Source organism: Puma concolor, chromosome F2 (genome assembly GCF_028749965.1).
Source record: "Puma concolor isolate L17-30 chromosome F2, mPumCon1.1.hap2, whole genome shotgun sequence".
NCBI classification, from domain to species: domain Eukaryota; kingdom Metazoa; phylum Chordata; class Mammalia; order Carnivora; family Felidae; genus Puma; species Puma concolor.
In genome coordinates this window covers 20,374,980-20,399,014 of record NC_141684.1, presented here as the reverse complement: position 1 = coordinate 20,399,014, position 24,035 = coordinate 20,374,980, and the positions used below count along the sequence as shown (strand labels likewise).

General features: G+C 42.4%; 1 protein-coding gene across 1 annotated transcript; it reads left to right on the top strand.

The window, feature by feature from the left end:
* Positions 1-1,925: 1,925 nt before the first annotated feature.
* CCN3 (cellular communication network factor 3) lies at positions 1,926-10,249 on the top strand. The gene is made up of 5 exons (XM_025922971.2): positions 1,926-2,123; positions 2,251-2,476; positions 3,517-3,768; positions 4,953-5,167; positions 8,761-10,249. Exons 1-5 carry the CDS (start codon positions 2,052-2,054, stop codon positions 9,055-9,057), a joined length of 1,062 nt encoding a protein of 353 aa, XP_025778756.1. The 5' UTR covers positions 1,926-2,051; the 3' UTR covers positions 9,058-10,249.
* The last annotated feature ends 13,786 nt before the right edge of the window (positions 10,250-24,035 follow it).

The window sequence follows — 24,035 nt, the reverse complement described above, 5'->3', positions numbered from 1 at the left end:
TCCAATTTGGTTTCTACCACTTGCAGTCAAGAGTCTCACGTTAGCCGCAACTTCTTGACATTTTCATCCTTACCTTTGATTTCACACTGCTCCTCTCCTCTTCCCCCTTTCCAAGAAGAGTCAGCCCCAGCCTCAGTGCTGCCAATTTCTCCTGACTCTGGCTATTTATATTTTGAAAACCTGGCCAATATTCTTGCTTCTAGCTATGCCTCTAGTAATTCTGGATCGATAGGTTTCTCAAAGCCAGCTTCCATTTCAAACTACAACCAGGAGCCCTCACCAGAGAATCCAACTGAGAGTAGGCCAAGAGTAGGGCCCAAGAATCTGTAGTTTTAAAAAATACACGCTGGTTGATTCTGATGTGCAGCCAGATGGAAGCATCACTAGGCCAGATGAGCCAAGAAGCTTGTCAACTTGAAGAGTATAGGAGTGTCTTAGACATGGCACAAATTAACTGCTCAATCTCTCGTCAAGCTTCGAGAACTGCCGAGTCTGGTTTACCTCACAGAAAGCAGAATGACTGCAGGCTTGGAAATAGGTAATAGCCGTTTCCAGCTGCTCTAAGAACTATCCTGTAGGGGCTTGGGATGACGTCACCATGGGGCACAGGCCTTACGGGGGCAGGCCTGGCCCCTTATACAAGCTGCCTTTGATTTCCTTCATGCCGGAGATGGATGATGCAGAGGAAATTCATTTCTTTTTAAAGTGTAGAGTTACATCACAAGACTGCACAGTATTTCTTATAGTGTCTTTCCAATGTGGCTATCTTCAAAGGAGCTGGGCATCAGTATTCCCGAGGCAGCAGCCAAGCTGAAGTACAGGGGAGAAATTTTCTGTTACTCCATGGAGCAGTATCACCTTCGGAGCGGTCAAAACCGCTCTCCACCTCACGAGAGATGCCCAATGATGGAAATGGCACGGCGGCCCTTTTTTGAACGTGGATAAGGGAGAGTGGTGAGGGAGAGACTGGGTTTGCTGCAGGAGTCAGCCAAGTAAAGCAGCGACCGACCGGCCTCACTCCTCACCTGATTCACTGACGTTTGGACAGTGGCTGAGCTGAACCTGCCTCGCCGACTCTCAACTTCTCTTGGATTTTGGCATGTGCTGGCATCAGGCATCTGTCGTGGCATCAGGCATGACACGACAGGTGTTTCAAGGCTTTCTTCCATCAGGAAGAAAGTTTGTATTTACCTCTTACATTTTTATGTTATTATGTTTTGCTTTTATTTCTTCTCAGCCTGCAGAAATCGTGAGTTTAAGAAGAGGGGGCGGGGGGGGGGGGCTGGGAATGATTAGAATCAAAGAAACTTTGCCATTTGGCCAAAAGTATCCCTCAACCCAAAGCTGCGATGCTCTGCTTTGCTCTTTTTCTTTTCTTGCTTTCCCCTCCACTTTCTTGCTTCTCTCTTTCTGCTTCCCTCCCTTCTTTCCTCTCCTCCCCTTCTCTCAACACATTCAAAGAGTGCCCTAAACGGTGACAAACTTGCATGTGCTTCCCTTATGACTAAACCCCTGGGCCTCTCGCCAACCCCCCACAGATGGACCCGAACTGCAGGCACCCCCGGAGGAGAGCCCCACGTGTGCTTGGAACGGCCAGCGCGCAGCGTGGTGGGGAGTGCCGGTGTCTCGGTCCTGGGGGAAGGCAAAGCGGCTTCCAGGAGGAAACGGGCGTTTCCTTCCCACGCGCTCGAGCGAGCCCTGGGTCCCGGCCCCGAGACTCCACCCTGCCCCTCCCGGCGCTTCGGGAAAAGCCAGTCGCCACACACAGGCACACGCAGGCCCCGGGGCCGCGCCCTAAGGAGAGCGGCACCCACGGCCAATTGCCATGGCAACCCCGGGGTTCGTTCCATTCCCCACCCAGCAGATTCCCCCCCCCCCCCCCTTGCCGGCCCTGCAGCCAACCCGAGCGAGCGCGTCCCGGGAACGCGCTATAAAACCTGCGCCGGTGCCGCCGGGGGACAGAGGCGGGCGCCGGACCTGCAGCGGGGCCAGCCGGGCCGATCTGGGGCGCCAAGTCTCGTCTCGTCAAAGCGGGAGGGAAAAGCCCGATCATGCAGAGTGTGCAGAGTCTGTCGAAGCGGTGCTTTTGCCTGGGCTTTCTGCTGCTCCACGTCCTGGGACAGGTGAGTGGCACGCCCCTAAGCTGCGTCTGGTTACTTTGCCCTAATGAGTGGCCCGCGCCCGGTGACCGAGTGGCTCTGCCTTCGATCTTTCCTGCTGAGAGCTTTCTCCTCGTCCCGCCTGCACCAGGTCGCTGCGACCCAGCGCTGTCCCGCCCAGTGTCCCGTGCGGTGTCCCAAGACGCCGCCAACCTGCGCCCCCGGGGTGAGGGCCGTGCTGGACGACTGCTCCTGCTGTCTGGTGTGCGCCCGCCAGCGCGGCGAGAGCTGCTCGCTGCTGGAGCCTTGCGAGGAGAGCCGCGGCCTCTTCTGCGACCGCAGAGCGGACCCCAGCGCGGGAACCGGCATCTGCATGGGTAATCCGGCCCCCTGCGCCTCCTGCCCTCTGCTCCCGCAAGCTGCCTTTTCCTCTCCTCCTCTTCCCAGAGGGTGACGTGCAAATAATAATAATGGTGATGGTGCAGTAGGTGATGTTTGTGGAGCGCTTACTGTGCGCCAGGTATGGTCTGGGGCGGGGCGGGGCGGGGTGCGGGTGCTTGCGGCTTTGGGGAGCCGCCAGAAGCCAGAGAGGAAACCTGCCCGCAAAGGTGAGAAGCATTCGTCACTTGCCTCTAGATAGAGGGGCAGCGGAGCAGAGTTTAGAGCCAGTGAAATCATTTCCTTTGGACATTTCCAAGGGGATGCTTGTGGGTGACGGGATTCTGGGATAACTCACATGCTCACAGTTCCCCAGCACGTTTGTTTTCACACCTGTAATGGTCCTGTTTGAGCTAAAACAGCCCCTGGTCTCCTGGGACCACTATGTAACCCCAGTTTGGACTGTGAATAAAATAAAATGCAGGCAATGGGCCAGTCCAGGCTGGTGAGACCTAATCGATGGGGGGTCATTTTTCCACATGGTGCACCATTTATTCTGAGGCTGCCTGCATCCCTCCAACCCCCACAAGAGGGATTGGAATAGCCTTCTCCTTTCTTCTCTAAGCTGGTGATGATTTATTGTGCTGGAGTGCCAAGGAATCCCAGCACCCTTCCCGATTTGACCAGTTAACCTGTTTGGAGAATACAAAGTGCACTTTTGTCTTTTAATTCTAACCTGCTGGAATAGGAGAGGTCAAGGAGGTTCTAGCTAAATGACTTTATCATTGGGAGCAAGAGCTGTGGCACCTGGGGAGTGTCACTTCTTAGTTGTGCTCCTCTTTCTTCATCTGCAAAATAAGTGGCAGGATGAGATGGGTTTCTTCTTGCTCAGGGAGGCCTCCGAGAGGACATCTCTCTGCCAGAGATAGAGAAGAAACTAGGAAAAGAAGGACCCGAGGTTTGCATGTAGCTTTTCTAGCTGTGTTGTTGTTTATTCTCTCTGCCCTTCCCTCTGTGCCTTGCTCCCCTGACGCCCTAGCTGTAGAAGGAGACAACTGCGTGTTTGATGGGGTCATTTACCAAAGTGGAGAGACCTTTCAGCCAAGCTGCAAATACCAGTGCACCTGCAGAGACGGGCAGATTGGCTGTGTGCCCCGCTGCGAGGAAGACCTGCTCCTGCCCCAGCCTGACTGCCCAGCTCCCAGGAAAGTCGAAGTGCCCGGGGAGTGCTGTGAAAAGTGGATCTGTGACTCAAATGAGAAGGCAGAATTAGGAGGCCTTGCCCTTCCAGGTAAGATACTCAGGATACCTGACGGTGATCAGTGCCCAGGTTAAATGCAGGCAGGAGGCACGTATCCTCTTTGGGGATCTGCAATGAGAAACTGGCCTCAGTTTCTGCCCATTCCAGATTGCCCACTGAGATCAAGCACATCACGTGTTGGAATCCTAGCCAAGTTGCTGAAGTATGCACACAGTTTCTCCTAAAGAGAACCTGCTGCATTCAGTGGTTCTTTTGAGCAAGGGGATTGATTTTGTCTTATTGGATGACTACTGTTTAGATTTTCATCTGCCCCCATTTGACCCTTAAATAAAAGTAAAAAATATAAATTATCACTCTTTTCTGGATTCTGTGTATTACCTTGGGCTCTCAAGTAGCATCCGTAAAGACTGCTACTTTTCCCTGAACCGGTATCACAGAGACATGTCACTTTTCCAGATGCTGGTGGAAGGGTGAAGGGTCTTTGTTTTGCTTTTCTTTTTGTTTTATCGTATAAAGGAAATTGTTTTTTGAAAAGAAAAATTCAAGAGTCAGGAGAGACTATTTTAGAAGCCATTAATCACCCAGATTATTTATACTGGCAGTACATGGAGCTTTACAGTTTTTCTGAGGTCAGAAATGATCAACCATGACCTACAGATAGGAAAACTGCCATGTAGAAGAGAGAGCCCCAAGCCATACATGTTAAGTGTTGGGACAGAACTTTTTGTAATCAAAGTCCAAGTGTCTATATCCCATAATCCAAACAACCCGTTTTACCAGTCTAGAGCAAAGTATTTCAAAGTATTGCCTTGAGTTGAGAGGTTCTAATTGCTCATCTAATTAAAATTCCATCATGATCCTTTTTCTGTACAAAATCGCATGTTGAAAACGCTACAGTTTATGGAATGGCTGTTGATGCTATACTGTTCTACATTCTTGAGACTACCAGACTTCATTAAGACAGCGTCTCCCAAGCTTCTTAAGGACAATTCAACAGTCCTTCTTCAAAGCTTTCTTAAAGGCCTACACTGTGCTGGTATTGTGCTACCTCTTTAGGGTTTATAAATACAGAGATCCAGTTCTGGCCCCCGAAAGCACCTGAGTTTAGTAGGTACAGAATTGAATGAACCCTCTTTCCAATGATGGTTGAAAGGACCACTCAGCAATCCCCATGGTTTACTCAATATGGCCACCTTGATTTGTACATCCCATAGCCTACAGGACAGAAGCCACTGTAGGTGTTGCAGTCTCCGACTCTAGCATCAACTGCATTGAGCAGACCACGGAGTGGAGCGCATGCTCCAAGAGCTGTGGCATGGGTTTTTCCACCCGGGTCACCAACCGGAATCCACAGTGTGAGATGGTGAAGCAGACTCGCCTCTGCATGGTGCGGCCCTGTGAACAAGAACACAAGCAACCGACAGATAAGGTAGGAGCCTGGAGGCAGCCAGAGGAGGTCATGTTGCCTGATGGGCATCTGGGCTCTAGACAGTCACTGTGACACTGTGATACTTGTTGACTCGGAGGTCAGCTGTAGCTGGGAGTGAGCCCCAGAGGAAAGGCAGAGAGGTTCCTGAAATGAGTGAGTTTACCTTCTTTTTCTTCCTTCTCTTTAATGTATTGAAATATCCCAAGCAACTCACAGCCGGTCCACAGGTAAAGAGGGTGGAGCCCTAGTTGAGAATGATCTGGCAAATCTCACTGCATTCCTGGAGAAAAACTGGCGGCTCAGTTGCCGAGCACGGTTGATTTGAGAGAAGTGATTTCTGACCTCAGTTTTCTTCACCCCTTTAGGCTTGATCTGCAGGAAGCACAGGATAGAAACCATGTCTTCCTTACTCAGCCCTCAGTCCCCAACATCCTACCTGTACATATTGTGTGCTTGATACACAATCGTGGACGAATAAATGAATGGGTGTCTGGGAATTATTTTCAGTATTTTAAAAAGTCTAGTGGGAATAGTATATTTGCCAGCATAAGGCGATATGTGCCAAATAAAATAGCACATTTCTTTCCTTTTTTGCTGGAATTATATCAACTCAGTATGTTAACACGGAGTATAAGGCATGTGGATCAGAAGCTCTGATTGGTTCCTGATGACATCACACACCTTGTTACCAGAGCCCTAGATCAGATAAATTCAATACCCAAATTGAACCATTAGTTGGAAATTTGTACAAACTTAATGCTAAAATAAAACAGTTTCTAGCAATGAAAGATTTACATATCTCCACACTGAGGCAATATCATCGAATGCCTAAGGGTGCAACCCTGGAGCCAGACAGCCTAAAACCCTGGCTTACTCCATGAACTAGCTGTGGAATCTGGGTCCATTTTCTTAACCTCTAAGCCTCAATTCCTTCCCCCATATAATGGTACCGTCGACAGTACCTACCTCAAAGTTGTCATGAAGATTAAGTAGAATGAATTTGCAAAGTGTCTGGGCATAGATTACCCTGTTAACATTAGGCACCATTACTTAACATTAGGCCTCATTTCCATTTGTTGCTAAAATGAGAGTCTCTAGTGGTCATATTAGTTAAATAGCTACTTAGCTATATGACTTGGAAGTCCATCCTAATTTATGTTTCTTCCACCAATTTTGAAATAACACCTAGAAGCATCTTATCTCTAAGATAAGCTAGAAGCTGCACCTTCCCACACTTAGGGGAATTCTATTTATTTAGTTATTTGTTTATTTATTTATTTATGTAATGTGTATTTATTTTTGAGAGACACATACACACAGTGAGAGTGGGGGAGGGGCAGAGAGAGGGAGACACAGAATCCAAGCAGGCCCAAGCTAGAGCCTGATGCGGGGCTCAAACTCACGAACCATGAGATCATGACCTGAGCTGAAGTTGGACATTTAACCAACTGAGCCACTTAATTATTTTTTTAATTAAAATTTTTTTTTTATATTTTTATTTATTTTTGAGAGAGAGATAGTATATGAGCAGGGGAGGGGCAGAGAGAGAGGGAGACACAGAATCCGAAGCAGGCTCCAGGCTCTGAGCTGTCAGCACAGAGCCTGACGCAGGGCTCAAACTCATGAACCAAGAGATCATGACCTGAGCTGACGTCAGACGCTTAACCAACTGAGCCACACAGGTGCTCCACACACTTAGGGAATTCTAACATACCTGTTGCACAGTTATGTAGATTCACCCACAAAGCCACCTTTGTCTCTCTTTCTGTCTCTGTTCCCCTCTCCTGTCTGTCTCTCTGCTTCTCTCTCTCTCTCTCTCTCTCTCTCACTCACACACACACACACACACACACACACATCCACACACTCAGATGTTACTGATCTTGTACCCTTTTTTGTGGACATTAGCAAGAATATATGCTACACATTAAATATGAAAAGGTAAGAAACAAGAGACCCTTACTGTTGTCAAGGACACACTTCCTTCTTTATTAAATAAGGCGTTTCCATGTCATGCCTCTAAAATTTTGCTTTTTCTATTGTTTCTTTCGCCAAAATTTATATTTTTTTTAATTGGTTTTTTTCCCAATGTTTTTATTTATTTTTGGGACAGAGAGAGACAGAGCATGAACAGGGGAGGGGCAGAAAGAGAGGGAGACACAGAATCGGAAACAGGCTCCAGGCTCCGAGCCATCAGCCCAGAGCCTGACGCGGGGCTCAAACTCACGGACCGCAAGATCGTGACCTGGCTGAAGTCGGACGCTTAACCGACTGCGCCACCCAGGCGCCCCCAAAATTTATATATTTAATGTAACTTGCACCCAGTTTAATATTAGGAAGTATTATATTTGAGATACATACATTTCATAAAGATTCCAAAATTTATTTGGAATCTAGGGAAATACTAGCATAATAATCATTACTTCCTAACACCAAGAGATGTTTCAGTGTGCTTCTCAAAGACCAGCAGCAGCATCTAAGAACTCGTTAGAAATGCAAATTACTGGGGCTCACATCAGACCTATTGAATCGGAAACCATGGATCTAAGGCCCAATAATCTATGTTTTAGCAAACTTTCTAGAAGATTCTGATGTACAATACAATTTGAGAGCCACTGATTTAAGAGAATCCCAAGCCTCAGCTCTCCATAGCTGTGGGCTCTGCCTAAGAAGGTGAAAAGCAGAAGAGAATTGTGGCAAATTAGTATGTGAAGAAATCTAAGTGGAAAATAACCATAGAGTCAATGTTGTCCTGAGTTATAAATATGGGGGGGGGTCCTTATCAACCATTACTAATGGCATATTGAATAAATTCTCCACTTACCTTGCCTTCATGGAAAATAACCTTAATATCTCATTGTCTTAGACGTTCCTGAGGTTATAGTATATTAGAAATATTGGGCTTGTGTCATTCATTCATTCACTAACTAGATATTTCTGGTGATGTTAACCCTGTGAGACTCCATTTACTCATCTGTGAAACGTGGGTAGTTGTCCCTTATGTGAATAACAGATCCTTGTAGGGGTGAATGTTGTTAATAAGGTTAAGTGAGCTAATGCTGAAAAGTATTTGAAACATTAGAAGGCGTGCAATGTTGCCAGGTATATTTCCTTTCTCTTTATAACACCTAAGAATGCATTGGATAAAAAAACATCAAAGACTGTTTCAGTGCCTTGAAAAAATAGCTTTCTTTAGCCTATATACACTTTTACCTTCATCCTTATCAGCACAAGGTCAAAAGATGGTTGTGTACGATTAGGCCAGGTTTTCACATTCTAGGCAGGAAAGAAAATGAATCCAGGAAGCAATAAAGAACTGTACCTGTCTGAAAGGCAAAGGGTTTCCAAGAATTCCTTGGTTTATATATCATTGGCCAGAACTTTAGCACAAAGCCATTTCAAGCTCCCAAATACTCTGGGGAAGCAAATACTTTTACCTGACCAGATTGTCCAAACAAAACTAATGTATGTCAGCAAAGAAGAAAGCACAATGAATATTGGGTAGGCAACTAGCAATTTATTCCGTATCCCTAAAATGGTCCCACAGAGGAATGGTAGCCATTCCATGAATTGCTCCTTTTCTTCTTTCTTAGAAAGGTAAGAAGTGTCTTCGTACCACAAAGTCACTCAAAGCCATCCACCTGCAGTTCAAGAACTGTACCAGCCTGCACACCTACAAGCCCAGGTACTGTGGGGTCTGCAGCGATGGCCGGTGCTGCACCCCCCATAACACCAAAACCATCCAGGTAGAGTTCCAGTGCTCCCCAGGGCAAATCATCAAGAAACCAGTGATGACCATCGGAACCTGCACCTGTCACAGCAACTGTCCTCATAACCACGAGGCCTTACTCCAAGAGTTAAAGCCAAACACCAGCAGAGGGGAAATGTAAGATGTGTTCCTTGAGGAGGATACCTACAGAGGCAAAGTGTAGCTACCCAACATCAAATGAATATAAGAAAAATTGGGAAGAATTATTACTTTACCCCTGAGTCCTATGTATTGCCTGTAGTCATATGAGGTCAGTTATATCTGTCTTGTTTTTTTAATGAAAGATCTGATTAACTGTAAACTTGAAATCAAGTTAAGCTCAGGATAGTACTTAGGGGTGATTTACTTTTCTGTGGTATTGGCTACAAATGAAAATTTCTATAAATGTAAGAAATCAGATACATGTTTTTACTGTGTAGATGATCACATTACACTCATCTTACTTTGTTATACACTAGTGGAATGTCAAGAAAATGTCACTGTCACAAATGTCAGTGATGTTTAATATCATACTGAACACGTTGTCATACAAATATCTTGGCATATATCTTTGACTTGACAGGCCTCTGTAGAGCGCTCTTTTTGAGCAGCTCAACTCTGAACTTCCAAGTTCAAGATCCGAGGACACGAGTAGCTGTTCAATTTGAAATCCAGAGACCATTAGTCTTCTGTTTCGTTGCATACTAGGAAGCAGACTGTATCTACAGGAATGGAATGTTTGTTAGTTAAGTGGACTGGTGCGATAAACTTGCTCCATTTCACACGAGTTGACTCCTTTCCAAAGAAAGAAGCCAACAGAAAACTCTGCTTGATGCAGAGGAGACCAGGCCGCTCAGCCCTTCCATTTCTACACGCTGGAGGCTGCTGGAGCTCCCCACTTTTTCATTCAGAAGAAGCAGAACATATCAGCAGAGACTTTCTCACCTTACTGATGAGGAAACCGGGGCCCTCTGATGACTTTCAAATGTGCTGGTAGTAGATTTTGAAAAAGAAGAACAAAATCACCATGACCGTGGTGGTAAAATACCATAAATTTTATGGGAGTTCAGAATTATTGTAGACATGCCCAAAACTTATCCTTGGGCCCTAATTATGCAAACTCACAAACAAGATATATGTGTATACATATGTGTATCTAATTTGTCAAGCTATAAGATAGCCTGCAAACTTAAATGTATACATCCTTTTAATGTCACCATATGTGTTCAGCTTTTCTCTTTTAAAGTATTTATATGTAAATTATACATTTTTTAATATTCTTTTTACTTTCTCTATTTGTCAGACATCACTAAATAAACACGATTTTATCAGTGCGTGACTATGCCATTACTTATGGGCTTATGAGTTGTTCATTGAAAATATAAATAATGGATGGACCTAGAGAGCACAGTGCTAAGTGAAGTAACTCAGACAAAGACCAATGCCATATGATTTCACTCACATGTGGAATTTTGGGAACAAAACAAAGAAAAAAAGAGACAAACAAAAGAAGCCAGACTCTTAAATACAGAGAACACACTGGTGGTTGTCAGAGGGGATGTGAGTCCGGGGTTGGGTGAAATAGATAGAGGGGGGTAAGAGCACACTTCTCACGATGAACACTGAGTAATGTAACGAATTGTTGGCCCCTTATATTGTACACCTGAAACTAATATAACACTATATGTTCATTATACTTCAATATTAAAAGGAAAATATAAGTAAAACTAAAATTAACAAATTCAATCAGACACCAAGTGACAGCATCTATTGAAAGCAATGTAGCTATTTTTAGATGAGCTTGCAATGTCTTAGCAGCAGGGAAGCAAAAGACAGTTCTTGCTGAGTTAGGTGATCTCTATTGCTGAGGCCTCGGATATTCTCCACACTGTTTACTCAAGCCAACATCTTGAGCCCTAATATTTTTTTCTGGACAACCTGCTAGACACATCTGTGTATTAAAAATTAAACATGGATCAAACAAAACTTGCCTCTCTGGCTTCATTCTCTAGTCAAAGGGCTCTCCATCCTCCCAATTACCCAGCTTAAACCACCAGCATTATCTCGATCAACCTGCTCTTACCTTGTGCCCAGAAAAGCATATATCCAGGGGCAATGCAAAGCCCAGCAGGAACAGGGGCTGCCATCTGGGCAGGGTGAGGGTCAGAGTTAATATAACCTTTATGTTAAAGTCCTGGTGGATGCAATGGGTCTATAGTTCTCTCATAATTAAAAAAAAAATCATATTCCCAACTTTACTTCCCCTTACCTGCAGCCTCCTTCCTTACCCATTTATCTAGGATGTTTCTATTTGTCCCTTAAGATAGATTGGAAAGACAATTGGATTTCTAGAGTTTAGTCAAAGGAAATTATTGAGGATAGCTAACATTTACTGCACACTTACTTTGTGCTGAGCACTTACCTTCATTAACAGCCTTTAATTTCCCAGTGGCCCTGTGAAGTAGACACTCCTCCCCATGTTACACATGAGTAAACTCAAAAATTTTTAAACATATGGATCTAGAACTCAAACCAAAGTCCTTTTGTTTCTACTTTATCACGTGGATCTGTCAAAGATTATCTACAAGGCTGCTCAGTCCAATATTGTCCATAATGACAAGATGGGGACATTCAAAGATCCAATGATGTAGATTTGTTTAGATAAATCCCAGTACAGCCACTATGATGAAGAACAAAGTTACCTTTAAAATGAAAATGTCAGAAAATACTTACTTCCCCAAAAAAGGTGTAGAACTATGAAAAAAAGTGGGTTTTGTTCAAGAATATTTATGGACACAAATGTAAAGAGAACTAGAGACAATGGGCAGTAAAGCAGTATAGTGTTATGCCAAGTTGGGCCCTTTATTTTCTTGTATTTTCTTTTTTTAACTGAAAACATACCTTTAAGAGCAGGCAGGTGGTGGTCAGGTGGTGAGGGGGAAGGGCAAAGCTAAATTCAGAGATCCTTTCAAGCAAAGTTCCCCTCCTACCTCTACTCATTGAGTTGGCTGCCCTTTCCAGCATCCAAAACACTTGTTAGGGCATTCATTTTGTTCATTCAAAAAATACTTACTGACTGCTTCTGGGTGCCTAGCATTGTTTTAAGTTCTGGGAATATCGCCATCAGTAAAAGAAACAATAAAATAAACAAGTTATCTCTCCTCCCTGGAATTTCCATTCTCCCTGTTGGCACAAGCAGGCAAAAAGCAGTAAACGGTCAAAGAAGATGAGTATCAAATAGTGATAAATAAATCCTAGAAGATCATCAAAACAGGGTGAGCTAAGAATTTCTCAGTGGCCAATTTAGCTGGAGGTGGTAAGGAAGCTCTTTCTGAAGAGGTAACATTTCATCCTAGATCTGAATGACCAAGATTAGGAGAAAGAACCTGCAAGGCAGAAGTAACAGCTAGTACAGAAAACCTAGTGTCAGGAATAAGCTTGTAGCTTCATTACAGAAGATCTGCATGGCTTGAGTGTGCAAGGGGAGATAGGAATGATGTAGGCTTCCCTCTACCATCATAATCTCCCAGTCTTTTACAACCAATTCTTTAAATTCCTTTACACTGAGCATCTTGAGGCCAGCATCTTAGTCTTCTTTGTATCTGCCCCAGTATCTGGCACACGGTAGGACTTCACTATATATCTATTAAATGAATGAATGAATGAATGAACAAAAGGTAGAAATTTTTTTGAAATAAATGTTAGGCTTTTAAACTATCAATTTCATTATTACTATCACTTGGAGAGCAATCCCCCACTCTCTGACACACACAAGCACACATGCAGGCATGCAATCCTGAAATAACTGAAGACATTTGAAAAAATGTGATCTGATCTACAAATATCTGTTAAGTCCAGAATGTTCTAGTAATACAGCAAGGAAAGCAACATTTACTGAGCAGGGTTGAAGGCTGCAGAAAGAGTGCAGGTTTGGGAGCTGTTCAAGCCTAGGTTTGAATACCAGGCCTACTCTTTCCTAGCTGTGGGATATTGGACAACTTGTACATACTCTCTGAGCCTCAGTTTCCACACCTGTAAGAGGAGACCATAATATTGATTGAGTGGCCAACCACCCTTGTTTGTCCTGGACCAAGAGGGTTTCTGGGACTCAGGACTTTCGGTTGTAAGATTGGACAGTACCAGGCAAACCAGGTCACCCTTAGTAGCAACCGCACACTGTTGTAAAATAATACACGTTCATAAGCACTTGACTGCGAGGCACATAGTAGGCCAGCAAATGACAGCTATTCTAATAGTAAGTATCCAGTGGAGCCAAGCTCTGTTCCTTATTCATTGCTTGCATGTTCAGAGGTAGATACTACTGACCTCATTTTTAAAGGGAAAGATGGAGAATATAAAGGAAGCTAATGACCTATTAAGGACACAGTAAATGAAGGAGATGGGGTTCAAAGTCAGGGTCTGCCTGAGCTCAGAGCCAAAGCTCTTTCCCTCTTCAGTGCCGCAGCCATGAGGCCAAGTATATTTTCAGCAACCAAAACAATTCCAGCAGTTTTCATTTTTGTGCTATTTTCCCAAACTATAAATGTTCTCTTTTAGAAACAGCATTGCAAAGTAGTGAGATTGTTGAGATCATTCTGTGAATGTGAAATTTTGAAAGCACTTAATTGCTGTTTAGTGATAAGGCACACTTCATTGAAAATTATTTGGAAATTTTTCTTTTACCACACAAGGGTTCAGTTCAAGAATGTGGCAAGGACGTTTTTGTACAAGGAAATAATTGGCCACAGACATATCTCTGCCTGATGAGATTATCAATAGAACTTTCCACAGAGATTTCTAGGAAGTACTGGATTTTTCTCCCAGGATCTTCCCGCAGGTACACATTGTCATCCTTCCACATGGCTTCGATCCAAAATGCTCAGTATCATAAGTCAAATTATCAAAACAGTATGTCCTTTTGGCTGTGTGCTATCAAGCCTAGTTTGAAGGTTCATTATTATTGGAAATGTATTCATCTTAACCACACTGCATGGCTCTTGCCGGCAGTGCTATGCTGTCTGGACCACAGAGGGTTCACCAAATTCAATTACCACTTCAATAACACTACTGGCACTTGCTGAACTCTGAATAATGATGAATTCTCTGCAGCCATCCAGCTGAGGACTGTGAATTACTGTTACATTAAGCCAGCTGTTCTGGGGATAATCAAGAGGTGCAAAGGGTAAGGATGTCAATGTTGTACCATTCTTCCTAAAGGATGTGTATCTCTCCTTAGGACAAGAAAAGGAGGGTCTGAATTTCAGCCCAGGGAGCTCTACAAAAGAATATACAGTTCCATTCAAATGGCAGTGTTTCACAGAACGAACTGTCTGCTGGCTCTACTGGAAGGATCCTGGAAATGAATATTTTATAATCCAAGAAGAGGACATTGCTTGGACTTCTGTTTTATTAGCAAAATCTGAGAAGCGGGCTCTGCTTGTGGCAGAGGCTCAGAAGTCTGGAAGAGGTTACAGAGTTCTCTGTGTGGGTTAAATAAGGGTCAGTATGCTCCAAAGGGACCCAGATTTGTCCTGCTGAAGCAAGGCCACCCCCAAGATGCTCAGAGGACCTTGGCAGAGTTGATGCCAATAAATGCAAGTTCTAGTTCTTAAAATTTCAGCCATGAGGATCTTCCCTGATACTTTGCAGAGCCTCTCAGCCCCCAGAAAAAAAAAGGACAAAGACTACAAGGATCCTGTTGGGTGGGCTCTGTCATCTCCCCAAACTCCATATCCTTGTTCAAGAATCTACTGCAAGTTCACCTTCTCTAAGATTTCTTGACTGGCACCCATTTGCCGCCAGTGGAACTGACCACACCCTGCTTTGTGCTCAGCTGCTACTTGTCACAATGACTACCGCAACAGCTAAAGCGCCCCGCCCCTGTTACCAGTTTTGAAGTCTGTCCCCCACTAGACTTTAAGCTCCAGGAGGGCAGGGACTTTGTCTGATTATCTCACCACTGCTTCACGCTGTACTTCTCACACTTTTCTGTCACATGATTCCAAGCAGCAAAGCATAATGAACACCTACAGCAGAAATCCAGTATCTCAGGCCAAAGTTTCTATGGCACGCCACATTTTTCAATAAAAAATTCAGGTAAATCTTGACTTCTCTTTCATATATCCATGTTTGTTAAATATAAAAATAACATCTAAAATTTCTCTTTTTTTAAAAAAAATTAATGTTTATTTTTGAGAGACAGAGAGTGAATGGGGGAGGGCAAAGAGAGAGGGAGACACGGAATAGGAAGCAGGCTCTATGCTCTGAGCTATCAGCACAGAGCCCCATGCAGGGCTCAAACCCACAAATTGTGAGATTGTAACCTGAGCCAAAGTCAGACACTTAACAGACTGAGACACACAGGCAACCCCAAAATATTTCTCTTTAAGTAGGTGCCACACCCAGTGTGGGGCTTGAACTCACTACCCTGAGATCAAGACCTGAGCTGAGATCAAGAGTCAGATGCTTAATAGACTGAGCCACCCAGGCACCCCTAACATCTAAAATCTCTAATTGGCTGGTGTATTTGACTTTTCCCACCCAAATCTTCAAGTAGAATTGATGCCCCAGAATGATGCACAATGTCTACCCTGAAGCTTCGTATCTCCTTGTGTACCTCACATAGTCAAATTAGCAGTAATAACAATAATTTCAATTTTTATCTTATTTTAGATGATGTCAATTGTAAAATGTACCATTAATTTGTGTATCAAAAAGAAATAAAAACTATGATAATTTACCTAGGACACACCATCAATTGTGAGATTTATCTTACTTTCATAAATACGAAAATATTTTAAATGTTGATTTTAGAGTATATAAAATTTAGAAATTTTAAGGGAAAAGTAGAGGAAAAAGAGAAATAATACTTACAAGATTATTAAGTGCCAGGCAATAGGCAAAGTGCTTTACATAGATTACTACATTTAGTTCTTATAAATATCCTATGAGTTGGGTACTACTATATCTCAAAATTATAGATGAGGAAAACAAAGCTTTGGGGAGATAAATACTTTATACAGGAACATAAATTTATTATACATCAAAGCCTGGATTCTGAATCAAGAATTTGTGCATTTAATCACTCTGTGTTATTGTCTACATTCTGAGTTACATATAGTCCAGTTGGGAAAGTAGGTAATACATGTTCAAGACAGTCAAATAGATGAAGGGCTACTACTAAGCTTGGAGAAATTGTCCTCTGAGTACTGGTCACCACCTAAGGAATTTCCCTAACAGGAGGCATGGGGGGGTATGTGCAGCTCTTTGCCAAGAAAAACCATTGAATCTGGGTAATAATTCTGAGACCAAGAACTGTGAGGAATGTGGTCTTGAGCTTTTCATCAACCATTGGGATGAAAGCAAGTGTTCCTTCTTCTATGTCTTAATAAATTAAGTAATAAATCAATTCAACAAATATGGATTGATTACCTACCACATTCCAAGTAATGTGCTGGAACTGGGAAGCAGTGAACAAAGCAAATGCAGTGCTTGCCCTTACGAAGCTTATAGTCTGGGGTATTGTGTTAGTTTGTCCTTAGACCTCAGGTTTTCATATTAAATTATCAAGTCTTTCCAGCCTTTCCTCTTCTGCTTGTCATTTTGACTATTTTCATGAGAGTGGACTCTCTAGAGCTCAGTCCCATGTTGGGTGCCCCCAAATTCCAGAGAATTTCCAGAGAAAGTAATGTCCCAAAACTAAGTCTGAAGCAGTTCAGACCTCTGTTCTTACATAAGCCAGTTTCACATCTGAAGGTCAGCTACTCACAGAGATCTCTCTATAGCAACTATGGGAAAAGGGCATCTCTTGAGCCCAATAAGCATATATCTGGAAGATTTCAAGACAGTGATGTAAGAGTTTGTGAGGCCTCCCTGTAACCCCTCAATCATTAAGAGAACTATCTATCCTCCAAACCTATGTTTAATAGTTTATTTAGAGGGATCATGTGTTCTTTTCTCCCTTTGGCATAAGGGCTCAAGTTTTTTTGTGTCCAGACTCTTCTTGTTGCTATATCATCTACCTGGATGTTTCTCCCATTAGCTTTACCTTTTGAAATCTTACCTATGATTCAAGGCCCATCACAAAATGCTATCTATTAAGTTTTACTTAATTTTCTCTTACCCAATCCTCCCTTACACCCTGCCATTGTTTTCACTGATTTTCTACCACTCTTTTAGTTTTGTGCCTTTCTCTTCTTTGGTGAGCAAATAGCTTTGAAAATGTCCAGAGAAGATATTTTATTGTATTCTGGGGGAAAGGAAGATAACATTATTTGGCTTGGATATTCCCTGAACTCTGCAGTCTCACTCTGAAATATATAGTAACAGCGAGGACCTCTTGATTTTTGCTACAAGCCTTCACCCCACCCTGGATAGCTAGGTGTATGTAGCATGTTGTACATGGGCAGTAAGCCCAGAGGCAAATGTGCCTTTATTGGTTATATAGAGCTCTTCTAGGCAATTGGCCAAATTTTAACCTACTCAGGATTTGTGTATTTTATAGAACAAAACCTATGTAGGTGGTCTTTGCAATTTCAGATTCCCCTACTAGTTACATGATTTGGTTTTAAGGAATAGTTGATACATCACAACTCATGAGGAACCACCTAGAGGAATATTGAAAGGGTTCTGCTTTGTTTCCAAGCTTTTATGTTTGTCTCTCTCTCTCTCCAAATTACAAGTTTCTTGCTTTCTTTTCTTCAAAAGATTTTTGGAAAGTGCAGGCGCTCTCTAGTCCATTGGTCCACTGGGGTGACATTAAGTTGTAACATTTGCTCCGTGGGCCACTGATGGCCTCTTTTCTAGGCTAAACTTTCAAATTGCCTTTATTGAGTTTACAAACCCATCTTTGGGATTACCTCTAAACATAAGAGGTGGAAAGCAAACACAGAATAAATCTCTACATAAGCACAACTAAGGAGAAGCCTTTATTCACCCATAATAGAGTCCATTGAGCCACCTCAGCTCCATCTGAAATTATCATATGCATTATTATGGGTCATAGATAATACCTTATGGGCTATGTTTAACTCTCTTCACTCCTCCATGAAATACCAAGCAATAATTCTGCACAAGATGGGTACTCAATAAAATGTTGGATAAAACATAAAAGAATAAGTTGATGAAAAGATGGAAGTATGATTAGATAAAAAGAGTAGATGGGTGGATAAAGTTACTAATTGATGAGTAAACAAATAGAAATGGAATTTTATGACTGCCATTCCCTAATCCTTAAAAAAAAAAAACAGTTTACCTTTGTAAAACTGATACTAAAATTCTGGAAAGTTCCATCATCAATGATGTCAGGAATTTTTCCAACACACCTGCCCACACATACTGCCCTATGCTTCCTTTCCTGGTTCGCAGCAACCCTCCTTTTATTTAAAAAAAAAAAAAAAAATTTTAACGTTTATTTTTGAGACAGGGAGAGACAGAGCGTGAACAGGGGAGGGGCAGAGAGAGGGGGAGACACAGAATCTGAAACAGGCTCCAGGCTCTGAGCAGTCAGCACAGAGCCCGACGTGGGGCTCGAACTCACGGACCATGAGATCATGACCTGAGCCGAAGTTGGACGTTTAACCGACCGAGCCACCCAGGCACCCCAACCCTCCTTTTAGTTATATGCCTTAGTTTGCACTGCTCCTGCTGATTCTTGCTCCCAGCCTTAACCTGGCCCATTTTCTGATATACGTCCTCCAATCATGCTCTCCCTAAATTTGTCCTTTCTGTCTCCTTGAGCCTGGCCAGAGAGTTTGGCCTTCCATCTCCCAAACTATCCATCAAGACATATGAATTGGATAGCTTACTTAAACTGTTAGACTTAAAATGAGCACAGTTTTAAATAATGTTGTTGATTCCCTTTGTCCTTGCCTGAATAACAAAAGACTCTAACATCATTGTGTATTAGAGATTCTTCTTCACCACCAGACACCCAATTTTTATCAGGATTAAGTCAATAGTGTTTTAAAGAAGGCAGTACTCTCTTCAGCTCTAGGGGGGAAATGTGTGTAAAAGTAATCTGTAAATTCTAAATTCCCACTTGGAGTAAGCTATTATTAGGGGTCATTAGCTGTCTATATAACTCTAAGACATTTGAGTATAAATTCAAATTTTTCATCATCCAGATGCTTGTATTTGAAAAAGCCCATTTGACATGCTAGTCCCAACCCTCTGGATGATTAATGGAGCAATAAGGAGGAAAAGTCAATGTTTGTCATCTTGTAGACATTTTCCCTATAAAGTTTAAGTATCTTAACTGTGCTGCAGAGAAGGAAATATTATAGCTAGGTTTTAAAATTTTTGACCATATGCAAAAATGGTCAAGCAATGTGAGTCATTTAGCTAAAAGAATAAATGGCCACTAGCAGACAAAACAATTACCTTGGTTTTGGATATGTTTCTGTACTTTGCAGACGATCATATCAAATGTTTTAGAGTGCAACGCCTATTACAAGTATTTTTCATGATGGTAAGAAGATGATGTGTCACAAATAATACCTCTCTATCTTGATTCAATTTAACAAGACAATGTTTACTAAGCAACCAGTTAGATAAGATTATTCTCATGAAGGTGATAGGCAAAACTACCTGTGATTTTGTTGTTTTGAACTCTAAACTTAATTCCACGAAAACATAGTATATCATTATGTGAGAATCAATTAACCTAACATTTACTGAGCACGTATGAGACTCAAATACAGCAAGATCCTCCTTTCCTATTGCAAAAGATACTCATTGCTAACCTATGTAGGGTACTCAAAGAATTCAATTTTATTTTCTCTCCAGCCTGGAAGGAACTTTTCTGCTGATATTACCAGATTCTGAACCTTTTACCTGCTCCATCATGCCGATACTTAACAATAGCTTCATTTGGTAATCTACCATAGCGTGAGGGATAAAATAGGGGAAATATGTTCTCCCAATTACATTACCACAAGAATCAACAAGATGCCTGGGAAACTAATACCTTCCCTTCCCTGAGAGCCACCTTACCTTTCTTCCTTATACCTAATGTTTACTAGGCTATGATGGAAACATATAAAGGGACAGGTAGAGTAGATCTCAAAAGAAGAGTACAGGGGAATAAAGGAGAGGTTAACTTTGTCCAACTTCAGGCACTCCTTTGTGCCTCACTAGTGAAGGAAATTCTTGAAAGCGTGCTCCGAATTTTTATATTTCCTTAATATTCCTTTTCTTTTTCACATAACATTCTCCCAAGCCCTCTACTCCAAAGTCCAAAACGGTCTCTCAGATAACTTCATCCCTTCCCAATAAAGTCCCTTTAGTGCTACTCAACTCCCTAACTCAGGTGCCTGGGGAATTAGCCTCAGGCTGATGGGAGGCCTACTCAACTGGACCTGTTTGACTTAAGAGATTAGAGCTGGATCAGAGTCCTGCGAATGAGGCAGAGAATGAATGTTTGAAGTTCCATCTTTTGTCATCAAGAGATTCAGCTGATTTCCTCATGAGTTAGCCCAAGGAGGGAGAGTATCTCAGGGCAAGGATTGATTTTTTTTGTCAAAAACAAAACAAGCCCAAACCAAAAGGAAAAAAAAGTCTATTCTGATACATGAAAAATGATATATGTCCTCTCAGCATGATTTTGACCTCACCCTTTGTGGAAACAATTGACCGTGGAATTATTGAGGGAGGAAACTTTGATTCTTAGGTCTGATATATGCTTCTCCATCCTAATGAGATAGCTCCAACTTTAATTAGGGTGGTTTTCATTCCAAATTATCCTTACACACATTATCTCATTCAATTCTCATAACTGCCCACTGAGGTACTGATTTTTCTGCCCATTTTGCTTGTTAAGATCCCTTAGAGTTCTAGTGCTCTCACATTTTAGTTAATGATCTTGGCATTTGAGAAAAATATGCAATCTGTAAGCTCAAAAGAAATAACTTATAATAAGTTCATTTGAACCATCAGTCATGTTTCCCGCAAATGACATAAGCTTTTAATTGCCTAACTTTTCCAAAGGAATAGTTAAGAATCCTGCTGGTTTTGTGGCTTACAGCCTTTTCTAGAAAGCTCTTAAACAGTATCCATTAGAGAACATGGAGAAGACAATCTTTATTAACTGGATGTCACCCCATGATCATACACTGGGAGTTTGCCTATTTCCTATTTTGCCTATTTGCCTATTGTATTGCAAGGGATAGCAAAAAATGTTATACAACACTATTCTCATAGACTTTATAAATCACAACCCATTTTGCAGATGACAGATACAGCCAAGAAAAATAAAGAAATAAGGGTGAGATTTCTATTCTTTCTAAATCATGCTTCATTCCAATTTATCCTCAATATCAGAGAAGAATAACTGATGCTATTTGGATGAGCTCATTTAAACATGTCAACTCTTTTCATAAAGATTAATTAGAGCAAGTCAGCTACCCTGGTGGCAAAGCCATCTTGTTTTAAATCTGAAGGAAGGAATATACAAAGTAGGATTACAACTGCTCAATCTTTAGCATGACATGCATAAAATCAATATTTCAAGTTCCTCTGGGAGTTACAGCCCAACATGCTACTAATGAATCGTCATAATGACCTCAGCCAGCCCCTCCTGTCCAGTGGGGAAATGGGATTACTCAGCCTTCAAGGAGGGACTCAAAGACTGGGAGTTCACAGGGGCTGTGGACAGGCGGATGGTTTTCCAGAAGACAAATATCAGATGTACAAGTTTCCTAGATGCCATGCCATTATCAATCCCACCTGCCTGATCCAATCTCAGTCATTTGAAAGGCTCAGGGGACAGCAAAGCAGGGGCATGTTCAGAGACCATCCTGAAAGACTTCTCACTAAACAAGAGATCTCGATTGCAGGACTTCTAAATAGCCCATACAGAAAAGACCCCAAAATATCCTCTGGGAGATCTTATCTAGTTTCTCACTGAATGAAAGCAGCTCCTGTTGTGTGATCTCTCTGGGTTCATCATCAATGTTTTAATTTCTGAATTTCCTAATTTTGTGAAAGACTGAAGTTCTCCTGTGCAATTTGAAAAATCTATTAATTTCCACAGTTTCTCCCATTGGTGTTTTGAAACTCCAGCTCTACTTGAGGATGCTTTAAGAATAACCTGAGAAGAAATATGGTTTAGCATTTACTAGCACAATGTTTTCAACTGATGATAATTTTGCTACACAGGGAATGTTTGGTAATATTTGAAGACATTTTTGATCCTCATAACTGGGGGGCTGCTACTGGCAACAAGTGGATAGAGGCTAGGGATACTTCCCAACACCTTGCAATGCACAAGACAGCCTACGCAACAAGGAATTATCCATCCAAAATGTCACTAATTCCACTGTTAGGAAGCCTTGCACTAGCGTAATGACAAAAGCCCAAGTTTAATCAGTGACAAAAGCTCAAATTCAACCACAGGTTAAAAACTCCCTCAGACCACATTGCAGGAGGCAACTAAAAAGGCAGGCTAATTATTCCAATGTTGACTAATAAGAAATCTCTGAAAGGAGGTGTTGCAGAAACCACTTCTGTGAAAAGAGCAGGCAAGCCAAAAACTACATGTGGCCTTACACTTGGCCATGAGAACACAATGCAGAACAGTAAATTCCAGGGATAACTGGAAAAGAGAATTGATACCCAGATTTCCCCCTTGTGACATATGCTAGCTGACTTAAGGGCCCCCAAGTCCCCAAAGTGTTAATTTTCCAGAAAAGCTGAAAGAGGAGTTAAGATAAACATCAGCTGTGAGTTGTTCTTAAGCCGCAGTTGAAAAGGGATCTTGAAATATATTTTTCATTCATATTCTCTGTGTCTCTCCCCTATGTGAGAAACATGGCACGCACAATTGGCGCCTATATTATCCTTTGGCCAATACTTTATCCCAGTTGCCTTAGCAACTGTCAATATTTGTCTGGTATGTCACAGTCCCAGTTGGCTGATGTCTGGTTCAACATTTACTTGTAAAGTTTAGGGAAGAGAGACACCCAGTGGTGTAAATTAACTGAGCTACTGGAAAACATCTTCCACTTCATTTTATTTTCACTTGGAAGATGTTTCTTGATTCTTAAATCTGATCCTCTTTTAATGATTAACATTCCCCACTGTTACACATATGGAAACAGCAGAAGAACGAGGTTGGAACACTTACTTTTTCTATAAAGGATGGAAGAGTAAATATTTTAGGCTTTGTGGGGGATGTGGTCTCTGTTGCAACTACTCAACCCTGCCACTGTAGCAGGAAAGCAGCCTTAGACAATACAGAAACAAATGAGCATATCAGTATTACAATATAAGTTTATTTACAAAAGCAGACAGCAGACCAGATTTGGGCCACAGGCAATAGTGTACCAACCTCTGCAAAGGAAGATAGTATTTATGTGCTTTTTTTTTTTTTTTTTAGTGTTTATTTATTTTTGAGAGAGAGAGCAAGGGAGGGGCAGAGAGAGAGGGAGACAGAAGATCCAAAGTAGACTCTGCGCTGACAGCAGAAAGCCTGATGCTGGGCTTGAACTCATGAACCGTGGGATAGTGACCCGAGCCAAAGTCGGACACTTAACTGACTGAGCCACCCAGGCGGCTCTATGTGCTCCTTCAATCTGCACAACAACTGCCCCACCACGCCCACGCCCTCCACAAATTTCAGGAGACTTGAAAGAATCACTGCAAAAAGAAGGAACATCAACATTTAGTCAATAACATTGGTACAACTATTTATTGTATGTGCTCTAGGTTCCAGTCACGTTCTAAATACCAGGGTAACAGCAAGGTACAAGACAGTCAAAAATCCCTGTCACTGTGGAGCTCACATTTACCATCTGTAATATAATCTATGAAATAAAATGTCCTATGGGGCGCCCCTGGGTGGCTCACATGGTTAAGCGTCTGACTTAATATCCAGTCAGGTCATGTTCTCACAGTTGGTGAGTTTGAGCCCCGTGTTGGGCTCTGGGCTGACAGCCTGCTTGTGATTCTCTCTCTCTCTCCTCTTCTCTCTCTGCCTCTCCCCCACTCTTTCTTTCTCACTCTCTCTCAAAATAAATAAATAAACAGGGGCGCCTGGGTGGCTCAGTCGGTTGAACATCTGACTTTGGCTCAGGTCATGATCTCACGGTTTGTGAGTTCGAGCCCCGCGTGGGGCTCTGTGCT

Excerpts from the sequence above, each read along its gene's own strand:
- CCN3 (XM_025922971.2), top strand. The coding sequence starts at position 2,052 with ATGCAGAGTGTGCAGAGTCTGTCGAAGCGGTGCTTTTGCCTGGGCTTT. Across the intron at positions 3,769-4,952 it reads AGGAGGCCTTGCCCTTCCAG|CCTACAGGACAGAAGCCACT; the intron begins GTAAGATACTCA and ends TACATCCCATAG. Across the intron at positions 5,168-8,760 it reads ACAAGCAACCGACAGATAAG|AAAGGTAAGAAGTGTCTTCG; the intron begins GTAGGAGCCTGG and ends CTTCTTTCTTAG.